This window comes from Pieris napi, chromosome 23 (genome assembly GCF_905475465.1).
Source record: "Pieris napi chromosome 23, ilPieNapi1.2, whole genome shotgun sequence".
NCBI classification, from domain to species: Eukaryota; Metazoa; Arthropoda; class Insecta; order Lepidoptera; family Pieridae; genus Pieris; species Pieris napi.
Genome location: NC_062256.1, coordinates 2990427 through 3008675, shown reverse-complemented (window position 1 = coordinate 3008675; position 18249 = coordinate 2990427). Strand labels below are relative to the sequence as shown.

Below are 18249 nucleotides of genomic sequence, written 5' to 3'. Positions count from 1 at the left end.
AATGTTTCTCCTCAAAATTCGGTTAATTTGGTAAACGATTATTTTTCAAACATTGGTAAAAACTTAGCTAAAGAGATAATTCCAGTTACGACGTTACATAATAGAACAGATGTGATTAGACCCAACTGTTCCCAGGTCTCGTCTTTTGTGCTTCTAGAAACTGACCCTCATGAAGTATACCTGACTATTGTGAGTCTCAAAACTGACAGTGCTCCTGGCTGGGATGGTATAAGCACCAAGTTTCTTAAATATACTAGGGAGCTAGTTGTGCCCATAATTACTCATTTGGTTAATCTCTGCTTCCGACAGGGAGTGTTTCCACCTGCGCTAAAACAAGCAATTATTACACCTGTGTACAAGAATGGTAACAGAGAAGATGTTTCAAATTATCGCCCAATCTCCGTTCTCACTGCCATATCAAAAGTACTTGAAAAATTAATTAATAAAAGACTAATTACCTACCTCCAGAAGTATAGTCTACTTTCAGACTCACAATTCGGTTTTAGACAGGGTCTGTCAACCGAAGATGCAGTTACCTCACTATCTTGTCATATTGTTAATGAAGTTGATAAAGGTAATAAATGTATCACAGTTTTTATCGACTTAAAAAAGGCATTTGATACGGTTTCTGTCCCTATTCTGGTGCAGAGACTAGAGAACATTGGTATTAGGGGTATTCCACTCACATTGTTCGCTGATTACCTCAGTGAACGAAAGCAAGCAGTTAAAATAGGTCAATACATCAGCGAACAATCTGACGTCACATATGGGGTCCCACAAGGTAGTGTTCTGGGGCCGACCTTATTCTTAATCTACATAAACAGCTTATGCGATTTAAGAATTGATAGTGGGAAAGTCTACTCCTACGCGGATGACACTGCTGTTGTCTTCACTGGGAAAACTATTGACTCGGTGCGTCGACATACAGAAATAGGGCTTTCCAAAATAGATAACTGGTTAAGAGAAAACTTATTATCATTAAACGTAAGTAAAACTAACTACATTTTCTTCACTAAATACAATAGCGCCCAACCTCAAACAGATCTAGAAATAAAAATACATAACTGTAGCACCAGAGTAAACTGTACATGTAAAACTATAAATAAAGTTCATCACACTAAATATCTAGGAGTGGTAGTTGATCAAAGAATGTCATGGCATGAGCACCTAGAACAAGTTATAAGTAGGATTCGAAAGCTTATTTGGACATTTAATACTCTAAGGCACATCGCTGACAAACATCTACTAATACAGATATACACATCGCTGGCTCAGTCAATTTTAGTGTACTGTATCCCAGTTTGGGGGGGTGCTACAAAGATGAAGTTCCTGGAACTGGAGAGGGCACAAAGAATTTTACTAAAAGTAATGATGTTTAAGCCTTATACATTTTCCACCTCTGATCTTTATGCCTCTTGTGGTGTCTTATCGGTCAGGCAACTGTACATTTTTTGCACTACCTTAAGATTGCACAAGTCTCTTAAATATGATGGTCGCAAACTGAGCAAAAGACGCAAATATACTGTTGCTCCTGTTGAGAGATCTAAATCAGTTTTTGCTATGAGACAATTTCAATGCCAAGCTGCTAAACTTTATAATAAATTAAATAAAATATTAAATATATACACATTGAATAAACATGAATGTAAAACGTCGCTACTTAACATCCTAGAAACATTTAGCTATGAAGACACTGAAGCCTTTGTAGGTAATCATGAATCATAATACACTAGTAAATAGTCAACTTCTACAATCAGTCATGAAAATTCATTCTCATAAACACACAAACACACACACACACATACACATACACACATATATCATTATTCACATTTTAACCTTAGATTATGTTTAGTAAATTGTAAAATTGTAATACTTAGCTTAGCTATACGTGTTAAATTAAATTATAATTAGTTAGTACACCTATGTAATGGAAGAGCGGGTTCTCCTAACACAAGTGCTTATGCGCTTAAAAGGAGGTCCCAATCACTTATCAGCTATTGTAAAATCTTTGAGATAACGAATAAAATTAAAAAAAATTAAAATTAATTAAATTTGAAAGAGTCACATATGAGGTCAGCGAGTTGAACGAGTTTCACACGAAAATGAAAATGTATGAAAATCATCGTTACGAGTATAGCGGGGTCCGTATTGGGTCCGTTCCCCTCGCAGTTTAAGGCGGTCATAAGTAAATACAAACATTGATTGGTCACAAATGTATTGGGTTGTGACGTTAGTTACACAATTCGCTATAGTCACAATATCGTCTTGATCGCGGTGAAATATATTTTCATATAGAACTGACAGCTCTTTTTTTATTAATAAGTAATCTCAAAGCTGCACACATATTATAAAAGAAAACACTTGGATAAAATACAAAACTAAAACAGCTTACATTGTTAAACAAAATACCTATACGAAACAGAAAACATAAGTCAATCATGTACATTATAAGAAGAAATAAAAAGCGAATTAATAAGACGTTATAGATGCTATACATCTATATATATAAAAGAAAGTCGTGTTTGTTACAACACTTATAACTCGAGAACGGCTGGACCGATTGCCATGGTTTATAAAATATCGGATAAGTTATCGAATAACAATAAATAAATTAATTAATTTTACGAATGCAAAAACCATATGGTGCCATCTGTTGACAAAACTACGCATCATTTTACGTCGAATTCGTGTCAGTTCAAGAAATTCCGATCTTGAGGTGAATGAGGAGATGCATAACCATGCTTCGATCCTGATCAAAAGATGTTGGATATCAGAAAGTGCTTAACATGCAGTATCGCCATATTGTCGCTAGAGAGAAGATGCCTAATGTGTAAAACTGCCATTCTTCTTTTGCAATGGCAAGCAATAAAACATTTCTGTATTTGCAAAAAAGTTGTATTAATGTAATACTTAACATTAATGAAATCCTAAAATAAGTTAAATTAAAGTAACAACGATATTATAAGGTTGTAGGGCGGAACGAAGTTAGCCAGGTCAGCTAGTTATACTATAAGCAGAAGTGGCATTGGGCTTTAAAGATAACATGGAAAACACCAAGGGGAAGGAGAATAGAGTGCCATAAAAAAGGTAGATAGAAGATATACGTAGCGAATTGAGAAAGATAGCCATGTATATATTTGGAAAAAGCTGGAGGACGTTGAAGGGGATTTAAGGTACGATTCCACCAGTGTGCGGCACAGTGATGCACAGCGTACGGCACAAATGTTTGTTTTGGTCGACTCACTTAAGCGAACAATAACAAAATGTGCACGAATATTTCAGCAAAGTTTTGCGCATCGACACGAGTCTACTACTTGTACCATGTGCGCGCACACGAGTGCACAGTTGTGCGCGAGCTTTGCTGAAATATTCGCGCAGTTCAGCACACTGATGGAATCGTACCTTTAGAATAACTGGGAAAAAATAATGTATATAACTTATCTAAACCGTATATTATTATTATTATCATATACCTAGTTGTTGCGGGGAGTTTTGCAGTTTTTCATTTTTTCAGAGCGCAGAACTAACGGAACTAGAAATATCCGAGAGTCCACTAGAAGCTGCGCACGCGCCGGTCTTAGCTCGATCGTTGAAGCCGCTCGCCTGTCGTGTTCGGTCGCTGTGCTTACAACAGGCGAGCCTGGCTGGGGAATCACTTTTGTGCTTGGGTAAGTTTTTTTTAGAGAACTTTTATAGATGGCCTGTTTATACTAATACACATGTTGGAAATTAAAAAAAAAAGTATATTCATATTCCACCACTATATGGAACCAGCTGCCTACTGAAGTATTTTTTCAACCAATTCGACTTAGGACTTCTCGCAGTGTGAGCGTCCAAGGGTGGCATTACTTATTTACACCACATTAAATATAAAAAAATTTCTATAGTATAAATTACAATGCAGTGAACGTAAATTTTCCAAGAAATTAATAATATAACACATCCAACTACAAATTTTAGTTATTAACTGGAATTAAGTTCGTTGGCGGTTGTTGGATGAATGTTCAAATAAATTAAACTCTTTGTTTGAAGCTGGGTGTCAACAGTCTTTAACCGTTTAAAACTAACATTAAATTATGGGTACTGGGGTGCGACGCTGGACTAACAAAAACTAAAACTATAACTTTATTTATGGGGTTTTAAAGTGACATATATCACCTATTAAGAATATAAGTGAACTTGATCTTTTGAACATTGTCAGAAACGAAAATGTTATATTATAATTTTTGAATATTAATATATATATATATACGTAACTTAACTAGAAATACTAATGAATTGTTATTTAATAACATTACCTATTTAATTATATCGTATTTCAATAATAAAAATAATATAATTTTTCAAATCGCTTAACGTCAGATGTAAACAATTCTATCTCTCGTATAGTTAACTGTTTTAATGTTAATAACTTACTGCGTAATGAGAATAAAACAAAATGTATTCGATTAACAACTACTAGCGTAAAGCGACATATTGGTAACCTGAAAGTTAAGGACAGTGAATTAAATTAATTTAAATGATCCTAATCCTTGGGATTGATTTACTCAAACAATTTGTATGACTCAAAGCTTAGCAACTAAAAAGAGTGGCGGAGAGTTTCTTGCCAGCTTGCAATGTAAATTAGGAATTAATTTAACTTCTTTTCTGACGTTCATAAGTGTACTTGTTTATATGAATAAAGTTATTTTGAGTTTAAGTTTGATGAGCCTCTTACCCGTTTGCCCCTTGTTCTAAAAACTTATATCTCTCTCACACATACAGTTATTATAATATTACATTACATACAAATATCTCCAAAATAGCTAATCTCCATTTTCATTATTATTTTCAGTAATCGCCTTAAAATCAAATAACTCAGTACGTGAGCTGCGACTCGGAGACAACGGCTTGACACAATATGATGCGGTTCAGTTGGGTTCCTTATTGCGGTATAACACGAGGCTTCAATTGCTGGATCTTTCCAATAATCAGATACAGGTATGAAGGTCTGATTTTTTGCCTGTGGGGCAAGTCCAAATAGGCACACCGCTTTTGTCAATAATATATTGAAGATCACAGCTATCTTAATGACTGACTCAGTATGAGATTTATTTATTATATTTAATATTTAGTTATTGTAGGCGAATGCAAATTTTAGGGGGGGGGATATCCCCCTTTTGAAAAACGTTACGATACAGGACGAGGATTGAATTACGCGTTATTGTTAACATAATCATCAGTCACTAGGTGGTCACGAAACGTTTTACTATACTTTGGTACAGTTCTGTACTTGGGTACAGAAAAACGTTACGACGCGTTACATGGGGGGGGGGACGTCAATAACCTCCAAAAATTGCGTGACGTAATACTTGAACGCTCCCTTAGGTTCTAACAACGTTATCGGCTGTTGCGACTATCGGTTTTTACGACCAAATTTTTCATGCCCCGCCCCGTTTTGTAACGTTTTACAAAAAGACATCCCCTCCAAAATTCGTTACGTAATACTTGAACGCTCCCTAATACAATAGAATTCAGCCGGGACCTTTGATTTTGGTAAATATAACCGGAATGTTGTTCTAAACGATTTCGGTCAATCACAAACGATCTATCGTTCCTTATTCAAAGATTCATTTGTCTTCAGGACGCAGGTGTGTGTGACATAGCAAATGCTTTAGTAGAGCAGTCTGCGCATACGCCGCCATCAGCACCAACATCCCCACTATCGCCGCATCATTGTCCACGTGAGTTTAACCATAGATTATTATGAGTACAGCTACAAAACTTGCTTGCAAACTTTAATTTGGTTAAAAAGAAATCAGTGGACAACCTTTTTAGGTCTGGGCCTCAGATTTCTGTGTCTGTTTTATGATCATTTGTGATCAACCTTCTGTGCCTGACACACACCGTCGATTTTTGGGTTCGTTCTAACGAATGATTGAACTCTTGATTTAGGATTAGAATAAGGCCTTATTTATTTATAAAACAATATGAATGACAAATTTACACTCATATTAGAACAAGAAGTTCCCTATATTAATATTCTAGAAAAATAATTGTATATTTAAATTTACAAATATATGTAATATTGCAATAGATGGCGTTTTTTTTTTATGGCTCTGGCACGGTTTGTGCATTAGCCAAATAATATTTTTTATAATTCGTGCTTGCCTTAGAACTTCGACCGTGTCCTCCATGTACGGTTTAGGCACTAGCCCGGTACCGCACAACCCTCCCAAAGGCCGAGAACAAATTTAAATTAAAACTTGCCCTCGAACCGGGAATCGAACCCGGTACCCTATAGATGGCGTTAATCATAATATTTTGAGAGATTTTTAACACTAATTTAGACTTATATTATTCCAGTGAGTGGATATGAATACCGGGGTCTGGCTTTTCTCGTACTATGGAACAATCAGCTGACAAGGAACTGTGCCCAGCATTTAGCAAGAGTTCTGGTAAATATAATTTCAATTAATGTGTTTATTATTAAAAATCACCACATTATATATACAGTATATGTTACAGGCTATATTTTTAATGTATTACAGTTATGGTAAACATAAATGTTACCATTACAAAATACAATAAACATATTACATTTCCTTAAGAATAAGCAAAATAATAAACAGATTATGTATCATATTGGCACTTATTGCTTTTGAAGTGAAACTTCTTTAGGCGCATGAGGGTAAAATTTTTACGGAACGTCACGAAGATGTGCAGCGTTTTTGTCGAAGAAAAGGGAGAGAGCGATTGAGACCGATTGAAAGAGAGTGGGAAAGGGCGAACATAGCATGTAGCAAGTAGCCATAGGAGCGAGAGTAGAGAGCAAAAAAGTCAGGGGGATCGAGGGAGAGAGAGTGAGAGAGAGTGAGATAGAGCAAACGTCTCTTGTTTTTAGATTTGTATAAATATAAACAAAAGTTAAAATTAGTTTTCCAAAGAAGTTTCACTTTTGACATGTGTACTTTGTACGCACGCACTTTTGTTTTTTAATTAAAAAATGTATCAATGAATAAGTAGTGTTTATTCGCGAAGAGATCAAGCCTTCTAAAATTTGTCAGGCCTTATGTTTAAATAGTAGAAGAACTGGTCAGAGATTGCCTTTTCTTTGTATGGTGTTATTAAATAAATATAGTACCTATATACTAACTTTTCATTATATTCTTCGATGTTTAGATAACTTATTTATAAACCATCATAAATACGCGTATATCCGTATATAGAATATATATAATCCGTTTAATAAATATTATTTAGATTCTGTTAAAGCGTTAAGGCAGTGTTTTAATTATTCTTTCTTTTCAGAACACGTCAAAATCTCTCTGTGTCTTAAATGTGGGCCGCAATGCCCTCGGTTCCGAGGGGGTCAAAACCCTAACTATGAGTGGTGGGGGGGCGCTGGTGTCTTTAGGTCTTCAGGCAGCTAGACTAAGCTTAGATGCGGCTAAGTGCATAGCGGAGCTTATACAGAGTAATTCCAAATTACAGGTAAACGAATAGGAAACAATCAGTAGATTTATTAAATTCTACTAAAAAAATTATGATTTAAAAAAAAAGCTAAATTACAATTTTAGCTATTTTTTTGCAGTTTTAGTAGAAAAAGGGATAAGTTGTCTGCATTAAAAAATCTATAAATATTGATCCGTATCATTTTTCAAATCAAATAATTTTTATATAAATCAAATCTCTTGTAAACTTTAATATTTTAATTTATATAAAAAAGAAAGACTTAACTTTACATTTACTACCGATTCTTGAACCAAGGATCCACAGCGGGCTAAAAGAATAAAAAATAAACTCTCAGCCACTCTTTTTAATCACCTACATTTATTCACTTGACATATTCAAATGACATATACAAATGTCAATAATAAAGTAAGAAACGATTTACTCGCGAACCCTCTGGCATTGAGGGTGTCCATGGGCGGCAGTATCACTTGACATCAGATGGGCCTCTTGCCCGTTTGCCCTCTGTTCTAATAAAAATAAGGCTTTTTTTTTTTTAATAAGTCATAAATGTATCAATCTTTAAGCATATTTCTCACTATTTTACATAATCTATTGTAAAAGAACTAGATTTCTGACTATGTTTTTGTAATATTTACTATACAAGCCAAGTTTAGTTTTACATTGCATTGTATTATGGTTCATTTATATCATCTATATGAAAAAGTTGTATTCTCGTGTCGCGGTGTTTGTGGTTAAACTCCTCCGAAACGGCTCGACCGATTCTTATGAAATTTTGTGTGCATATTGGGTATGACTGAGAATCGGACAACATCTATTTTTCATCCCCCTAAATGTTAAGGGTAAGTCCACCCCTAAAAAAAATTTTTTTAAATTTTAGATGAAAATTTGATTCTTTATTTTTTTATGATACAGCATTAAAAAATACATTCAACCCCTAATTTTCACCCCTCTACGATCAACCCCGCAAACGCAAAACGACGTTTTCCGGATCAGCTAGTATCATTTATAAAATTATGAAGATGCTAATCTAGGACGTTTTTCGAGACAACGTCGCGGATTTGATTTCTGGTAAAACAACCTGGCCTTTTGGACGGGACCAAACCTGACGAAATCTCATTCGTGCATTATTAAAATTATTTAATTAGATTCAGTTGTATTAATTCTAGATTAATTATATTTTCAGAGGTTAGATCTCCGAGACAATAGACTGGGCGTGGCCGGACTGCAAGCGATATGCAACGCTGTTAAAGATAACCAGACACTTACACAAATTGATTTGGATGATCCACCGGTAAAAAAAAAACGTAAACTTATGTACACGCGTTAGAAGTTATACTTCTTTGGCTTAATAATTTTCTTCGAGCACTTTAGAGGGACGTTTCCCTCTTCGAATTGCATTTTTCTTGTCCATTTTAATGGTCACTTCCAATCGAAACGATGTAATATGTACTTATCATGATATTTTACAATATACACTATGTTTTTATCACATTGGAAAAACATAGTGGATTGGGTTTTCTCGTATAGAAATCATTATTTTGGTTTTAATAAACAAAACTCTGAAAAACAATACACAATGCAACTTGTCGATAAAACAGAGGAAGCGCCAACTAGCGGCCTAGACTGTTTTATCGACGTTTGAACAGATATTCAGGATGTCGGTTTTGTGTGACGGAGTGCGCGCGCATCGTAAAAATTTACTCTTAACATTTTTCCTAATGCGTCAAAAGAAGTATAATTTCAATAATTAATCTATATTATGAGAAAATAAATACATTTTATTACAGTGCTTATCTAAATTTCTTAACACAATTTTATAGCGACGATTGAGTATCATATTGTTATGAGTGATTTAATATGTGTGTCGGAGAAATATCATCACTATCGATATTGATATCGTCATAAGCGGGTTTAATGGGCGTCATGTGGGTAAAGCACAAAGGACATGAATTATCGTACAGTATTTAATTTAGATTGATTCCTTCTAACACTTTAAATAACACTTTAGCTTAAGTGTATTAGACCCAACCTCTCAACACCACAATAAAATAAATAAATCACTGGCGTTACAACCTTTTTAGGTCTGGGCCTCAGATTTCTGTATTTGTTTCATGATCATTTGTTAATCCAATAGGCAAGTAAGTGGTCAGCCTTCAGTGCCTGACGCACGCCGTCGACTTTTTTGGGTCTAAGAAAAGCCAGTTTCCTCACGATGTTTTCCTTCACCGTTCGCGCGAATGTTAAATGCGCACATTGAAAGTACATTTGTGCACAGCCGGGGATCGAACCTACGACCTCAGGGAAGAAAGTCGCACGCTGAGGCCACAAGGCCAACACTGCTCCCATAGCTCCACTGAATACTCAATCAGAACTGTCTTGCGTTCGCGCAACGCGCTGTCAAAAATCAAGATGGCGTCTGCGTTGACATTTGCGCTGCTCTGATTGGTCAAAACAATATTCGTACTTTTATTCGTTAAGTAGTAGTTCTAAACTATGAAACAATTAAATAATAACAAAACAAAATAAGACAAATTATGATTACAAAAACTAATAAAAGAAATCTCTATGATTAACCAAAAGAACAATAAAAATCAACGGTCATTTGACTCGATCATAACATTTCCTGATAATATATAAAATATATAAAACATAATTATTATATAATATATATTTATTTCAGGAAACCCCAAACCCAGCGGTGAACGTACAAACTTGTACTGAAGCAGCAACAATGATGCGTCTGACGAAAGAGATTCGCGCTATTTGTCAACGGAATGAACCGAGCGGAAAGCCAGTGCGCAAGATTAGTCTCACTTGTCATACTGCGCATGCGCATACTACTGCACTATTGGCTAAGGTAATTTGGCTTACAAGAAACCTTTAAATAAAAATTAATTTCAATTTCCATAATAATGAATAATATTGACAATGTGAAGTAATAAATGAAATTCTTAAAATTATAGATAATTTTTCACTCCGCATATTAATATTAATATTTAAATGTATAAATTAAGTAGTATTAAAATGTTTGAAAGACTTTGTTGTTGTAACTATTAACGGGATCCAATATCATAAATAGATAGTTTGAGATTAACGCCCGAACCCAATAATCAATCCACAATCTCAGATTGTTTTCAAGAGCTTGACACTCGATCGATCTTCTATCTGCATCCCAATAACCAAACCCTACGGAGACAATCCATTTTTGGCGATTTTACCGAGGTTACTCATAATTTTGATAATCAATGTTAACCAAATAAAGTAACTACAATAACCGTACAAATAACATTAAACTATACATGTCTTTGTTAAAACATAACAAACAGCTTTTTTAATTATTTAAAAAACTGGTGTAAGTTAATATCTGTTAAAATAATGAATTGTTGAAATCAAGCTTTCGTCAACTGTCACTTTCTTCATACAAAGGTCTATCCACAGACGACGACCGATACGACCTCCCATGGATAGCGTGTATTGACAGATGGCTATTACAATCCGTGGATTGGTTATTGGTTACAACATTTGTATTTAGATTACTATCTCAGATGGTGGATTATGGATTGGGTTCGGGCGTTAGAGAAGAAATGCAGCCTTCGATATTCGGATTTTGAAGAAAAGTTTATCTCGCAATATCTATTTAATACTAGCTGTCCGGACAGACAAAAAATTGATGGGACTGCTCAAACTGGAAATCGAACCCTGATCGTTTGGTTACGCGCCAAGAGCTCTACCAGTTAAGCTATCCGAGACTCGTAACTGAAAAACCACCTGTTTAGTTGTTAGACTCCAGCGCCATTTGCCGGCCTGATTTGTGAATCTAAACTATCCAGGGCGCCATCCAAACGCATACAAAAAATTCAATCAGATCTGTCCAGCCGTTTAAGAGGAGTTCAGTGACATACACATGTACAGCAATATATAAAGATATAAATAAATGTGATTTCCAGCCATCAACTATAGAAGAGCGTCGCGTGCGTCTACGTTCGCCTGCTCCCTCTCCAGCGCCATCTCCTTCCCCCTCCCCGTCACCCGCCGGAAGCCCTATACCACCGGGACATGGAAACTCAAGGTTTTATGTGAGTATATATATGTAAAGAGAAATTATATTCTATTTTTTTTATGGCTCTGGCACGATTTGTGCATTAGCCAGCGTCAAGTATAGGATTTTTTTATAATTCGTGCTTGTCTTTAGAACTTCGACCGTGTCCTTCATGTACGGTTTAAGCACTCGCCCGGTACCGCACAACCCTCCCAAAGGCCGAGAACAAATTTAAATTAAATTAAAACTTGCCCTCGAACAGGGAATCGAACCCGGTACCCCTAGCCTAGCTGCCCATTATATATTTTGTTTTTATAAATGTTCATTTAGTTTTGTTTGTCTATGTATGTGTCATTATTAATTTGAATATGAAGTGTTTGTTATGTGTACATTTTTAATTGATTATATAAGAAATAGGATAAAAGTACAACTGAAATAGCAAACACTAAATGTTGTTTCTTAAAAATAAATATTTTTGCAACACATTTAAGTTTAACTCCCATAATATATCCCTAAATATATTATTAAAGGAATTCTAGTCATTAAATCGGCTTAGATACAATCTCATAAATATCCCTTTTTTTGACGACATTTAAATTACTAAGGTTGACCAGGGAAATGCTATTAATGTATATTTACGTTTTTTTCTCTCTGTTTGTTTTTTGTATTAATTGTATTTTTTTAACTCTAGTTTATAAGGAATTTAAAATTTGTACTGTCGTGTAACCCTTCAAGTACCAAGGTTAAATCCCTTAGTGTTGTTTAGGTATTTTCTGTACCTGTAGTTTACAGTATAACCTGTAGTTTATTTTTAGTTAATATATTATATATTAAGCAATAATAAATGAAATAAAAAAAAGGTTGCATGGTGCAATACATACTTTAAACAAGATTTTTTCAAATCAAAAATGTTTTCAATAAAAAAAACAAGTTAAATAAAATTTATATGTCAAAAACATACATATCAAAATCTCACTTACATTGAACTATTATTGTTTCAGGTCACCCGAGTCACACCAGAAAGAGATTCATCAACAGACAGTTCGAGCCCTTCAACACCAACCAAGCCATCTTATTGCCCCACGCCTTCTAGATTTAAAGTTGTACAGGTATTTATTATTTTAAAACTTCTGATATATGTACATATTTATATAAAACTTTAGTTATTGTTTATGCAAGTGATATAAAAACAAAATATCATATATTTCATATATGAGCGTTTATCGATATTAATTTCAGGTTTTTTTTTATTAGTTCTTAGTTTAGTATGAAAATGTTAAAATGTACCATATAAGTTAAATAATAATCCAGGGCCGCTACAACAATATATTACCTCAGATTGCACAGTTTCCTAATTCATTTTTTTAAAGTAAGTGTAAGGGAGCGATCAAGTATTACGTAACGCAATTTTTGGAGATTATTGACCCCCCCTCCCCCATGTAACTCGCCGTAACGTTTTTCAGTACCCAAGTACAGTACTGTACCCAAGTATAGTAAAACGTTTTGTGACCATCTAGTGACTCTTCAGTTACTATTATGTGGTGTAAGTCGAAAATAATATTAACAATAACGTGTAATTCAATCCCGTAACGTTTTACAAAATGACCCCCCCCCCCCTCCGAAAATTCGTTACGTAATACTTGAACGCTCCCTAATGCCCGACTCATTTCGTTGATTTCTAGGAGACATGCCACTTTCCTTTTGATGCTCGCCTTTATCGTATGAGCACTATATAACACTGCCCATAATTGACACGATACAATTTACTGTAAAGCATACATTTATGGTATAGAACAAATGTTGTCATTATACATTTTCTATTCAGGTCGCAGAACCACCGCAGATTCAAATCCACCCAGTGCAGCCGAGGCGACCATCTTCTCGGTTCTCAGTAACAAGGAACTACGATACTATGTATAACCCTTCCCCCGCCCCATCTCCTTCACCGCCGCCCGCTACTGAAAGTGTACCTGCAAAAAGTGAAATTAAAGCTATCAAACCCGATACAGCTTTAAGATTCGATAAACTTGAAACTGTAAAAAAAGAAAATAAAACTAAAAGTGATCAAGATAGTGTTAAGACAGACGTTGCAGCTGAAAAATTATCTGAATCTAGAGATATTGAATGGAAAACGGTGAAAGATGCAAAGGGTGATGAAACAGATAGTACATTCGATAAGAGAGGTTATAGTGGTGAAGAGAACAAAATGTGTAGTGTTAGTTCTGATAAACATTGTGTAAAATCGAAAGAACAAGGTGCGGTAAGTGAATCTGTGATTGACAGAGTAAAAACGCCAATTTCAATGCAGCTTATAGCGGAGCCTAGCTATAAAAAAGATAATATTAGTTCAGAAATTGTTATACAAACGGAGGACAAAGAAAAAGAAAAATGTCATATTCATGACACAAAAAGTCTTTTAAAAGATAAATTTGCTCGGATTGAAACGATTGAGCCTAAAATTGAAGGAGGTGATAAAAAATCGAAAGAAATTATTAAAAAAGACTCTGAAAAAGAAGTAAAGGCTGATAACAAAAATGTTAAACGAATTGAGAGTGTTGTAACAGAAATCGTTTCTGAAATAGAACCTCTCCAATTTACTATTAAACAAGATTCTGTGATACATGGACCACAAATGGCTGAAGAAACTCAATCGCTTTGTTTATTGAGTTCTGGTGATAAAACTGAGACTGAGGCTCAAACCCCGGAAATAGTTAAGGTTGCCTTTACGGATATTATTGATAATGTGGCCTGGCCTCCGTTACGAACTAAAAGTGATAAACACAATCAGGATAGTACAGACTTGAAAGTGACTTATCTAAGTGATAGTGTTAAAAAGGTTAAAATTAGTGATACAGTTAAGTTAGGTGATATACTCACCGATAGTTGTAAAGATAAGGTGGAAGAATTGTCTCAAGAAACAGTTAGTGTAGATAATACAATTAAAACAGAGACAAAACTTGTTAAAAACAGTGTAGAAGTAACCGAATCAGAAAAAGTTGACATAGATGTCACAGTTGTAGTAAAAAAGGAATCAAATACCGAGAAAACCAAAGTACATAGTGACCAAATTGTAAATATAGATAATAAGGTAAAGGGAGACATAGCCATTAAACAAATAGAAGCAATTACAGCTGATTTAGGTAGTTTAATACAAGAAATGCACGATCTAACCACAAAAACAAAGAAAAACGATTTAGTTATAGATAATGTTGTACCTGTTCGAGATAATGTAGTTTTAAAGAAGAATAAAAGTGAATCTAGTTTGGATAGTCCAGATTTAGAAGTGTCTAGACTTATGAGAAAGCAAGTTAGTGCCTTTTGTGACAGCAGCTCGTCTTTGGAGATTTCTGGCAGTTCAGTGGAAAGCTTAAATATTGATAGAATGAAGCCAGTGATAGTTGAAACCATAGAAGCTAAACGGGAACAATTCTCGAATGAGAGCAGTATGGAATCAACAAGTGAAGTTACCCCAGTCAACCTTAACGTATCAATAAGTTCTAACGAAAGCGTTTCGCCAATCATTTTTGGAACTTCCAAGAAAATTCATGATTCTCTGTCGAGTTTAGAGGCTAGTGTCAGTTCAATTGAATCGGCAAAAGAGAAAATGATGGTCACATCCGCCGATTCAGGCATAGAGCATTCTCTTAATCCCTCAGATGTAAGAGAAGATAATTCTTCTAATGAAGGAACCCTAACTAACAGTTCAAGCTTGAAAGATACTGATAAGAGTTCCCAAGAAACGTTGACATCGCCAAAACGGACATCAAGTTTGTTAGATGTTCCCGCTTTGAAGTCCAAAAGTTTAGAGAGAATGAGAAAGATTTCATGGGTAGCGCCCTCTCCCAGCTTTCATATACCTAGACCGGAGCCAGAGAAAGTTGAAAATAAATTCCCAACTAATCTGGAGAAGCTATTAAGTCTATTTCAACATCCAAGCAGCTTGTTCTCACGCGCAACGTCAGAAGATGATAGAAAATCGACTTCAAGTACTCCACCTAGAAAAGATTCGTCATTAACCAGCTCATTCTGGTCTTGGGCCAGCTCATCTGACAAATCCGACAAGGATGACAAAGATGCTGACAGTCTCTCGGAAGCGACAGACTCTACTCTATCAGAAAGGGTTCAAGTATCATTTGTTGACGAATCTTTTTCTAAAAAGTTTGACAAAACGCCGTCAACAGATACAGAAAATACATTAAGCGAATTCCAATCGTTTCAAGCGGGAGACACTGTTACCGACATAACCACCGACGAAAATTTAGTACAAATCTTAGATGTAAGTAAAGACGCAGCGTCCATTGATATGCCTGCGTGCAAAACAGATCTCATTGTACCCAACGATTATGAAATTGATGAAAAATGTGAAAATACAGAAAAATTAGTTAAGTTAGAAGAAAAGATAGATGTAAGACCTAGAACTTTTGCATCAGTTCTCAAAGCGACCGGCTCCGAAAATTCTTTAGATAAACAAAGCCCCGAGGCGGGTCAGTCGGTTGATAAATTTCCTACCAAAGTTATAAGAGGTATTAAAGAAAATGTCAGCCCGGAAAACACAATAACCTCAATGTCCACTAAAGCCCTAGTGTACGAACTATCTGAACGACAAGTAAAGAATTCACCAATAGTTAGTACAATATGGGAAATACAGACGCCACTTTCAGAGAAAAGTGAAGTTAAATTCGAAGATCATAAAGCTCAAAGTGATTTAGCACCGATCGCCAATATAGACGAAACATGCGATGTGGCCGCAGATGAAAGTATTCAATTCGCATACATAGACGATGTCAAAGTTGATGAAGACAATAAGTTTATTAAAGAACTAGGGTCCGTCGATGTCGCCAAAGATGCTCTGTCATACTTAGAAAGTAAAGACAAAATCAGAAAGCCGGAATCATCATTGGCGCAGGAGTTGAAGGATGCAGAGAGAAAGGAGTTAGTAGACCTATCTCCCGAGTTAGTACTCGATGAAGGGGTTGAAAAACCTGATTATGCAATGGATGTAAAGGGCCGTAAAAGTGCACCTGTCATCCCAGAGCGGGCAAAGTTAAAGAAATCAAATTCACTTGAAGATTTAACTAAGCGTCCCGAAAAAGAAAGCCCAAAATTGAAATCCATTGCCTTTAAAGTTCCAGAAAGTACGACACCGAGAGATATTCCCCAACGGCGCACTAAATTACGTAATAGAAGCGGTTCAAGTCCAAAATCCCTACCTGAAAGCTTGAACAAGCCCTGCCCCTTGGCTAAGATGGATTCTATATTGAGTAAAAAGAAGAAAAAGGTGTCATCTTTAGGTAAAATGGCGCGTGACTCTCTTCTAGCTTTAAATATGAGCGAGGATGAAATTGCAGAGTTCAGAAGATCTTACAAATTAACATCAGTGGAAAGTTTGAGGTCTCTCGAGTCAGTTTCGGAAGATGCAAATTCTCAGAGCGGCACGTCCATAGACTCGAGATGTAGAGCTTGTCTACGGACGAGTCAAGAAAGTCTTATGTCACTGGACTCTATAACAGAGGATTGTCGATGCCAAGAATTTTGCGAACGACGCACTCATAGATAAAATACGAAGGGTAAATTTTGGTCGTCGCTTACACCAAATTGAATTTGGTTATACACTAGTCTATGACTAGAACCGGCAAAAGGACTTCCATACACAAATGGAATATGCCATGGTTTAAAAAAAAACGAATCCTCGAATCCCATTTTGACAATTTTATAACTAGTGTTATAGACGGAATTCTTAATATTTATGGGGCGGGCGACTTAAATATTTCTATAGTGGACTTTATCGCCGTACTATCTATCTATTTATCCATTTACAGCCAACGATCCTGTCCAAAGTGTGAAATTAAGAGGTGGGTGACTGGGTATTTATTATTCAACGAATATCCGTAAATAATTTATCAAATGTTAACGTTTTTGACATATATCGATGATAGGTTATTAATTTTAAGAGACCACGATAGGTTTTAAAAACAACTATTGTTACGAGACATGAGAAGTGGGACTTTTTTCACTTATAAATATTATATGATACAATAGTAGGATCACAAACATATTTCTAGAATAGTTTATTTAAAAAAATATTATGAATGTTCTTCAAAAATATTGTTTTATTTTAATGTTCTAAGAAAACGAGGAACGCTATTAGCATGATTGTCTTATTGTTACTTAGAGTTCACGTGAATTGTACTGTGTAGTGCTCTGTTTTAATATGTATGAATGTTCTGGGAGTAGTGCCACTACTCATTGCAACACAATAAATTTAACGCACTGAATATATTTTATACAAAGTATATTCCGTGCAGTTGATAATTGAGTGACTTCTATGTATTTGGGCACATACGGCTTTGTAAGTCACAGAAGATATGTGGAAATTTTATGATAGGAAAATGTGTTGCAATATAAAACATAACAATTCTCGGTTTCTTTTAATCTAAATAAAAATTAAAATATCTGTAAAATGCATTTGGCGTTACGGATTTTCGTCGTATTTGACACAAAGAGGCAATACAATTAAAACGGTAAATGATTGTTTTTTTATAAATGAGGTTTTAATAAGGTTACTACATAAAATGATTAACATATATAAATGGTAATCCTGTAGTAGTGCCTTAAATCTAAATTAATTTATATCACGTGAACAGCTGATATGTCATTCACCTTTAAAACGTCAACCCCCAATGAAAAATAAAATTATGTGGAACTGTAAGGGCCTTGGAACTTTGGGTCGAAGGTTTTTCATGTTTTTACTT

The 18249-nt window shown here is 35.1% G+C and overlaps 1 protein-coding gene across 1 annotated transcript in view; it reads left to right on the top strand.

Annotated features, from left to right (window-relative positions):
• Window positions 1-17959, top strand: part of LOC125061183 — a 40317-nt gene extending 22358 nt beyond the window's left edge. Inside the window, exons 5-14 of the mRNA XM_047666425.1 lie at window positions 3518-3671; window positions 4838-4983; window positions 5627-5726; window positions 6349-6440; window positions 7294-7476; window positions 8642-8749; window positions 10139-10315; window positions 11406-11534; window positions 12499-12606; window positions 13323-17959. Coding sequence (XP_047522381.1) covers window positions 3518-3671; window positions 4838-4983; window positions 5627-5726; window positions 6349-6440; window positions 7294-7476; window positions 8642-8749; window positions 10139-10315; window positions 11406-11534; window positions 12499-12606; window positions 13323-17054 — 4929 coding nt within the window. The 3' untranslated portion in view covers window positions 17055-17959. The remainder of the gene's footprint in view (window positions 1-3517; window positions 3672-4837; window positions 4984-5626; window positions 5727-6348; window positions 6441-7293; window positions 7477-8641; window positions 8750-10138; window positions 10316-11405; window positions 11535-12498; window positions 12607-13322) is intronic.
• The last annotated feature ends 290 nt before the right edge of the window (window positions 17960-18249 follow it).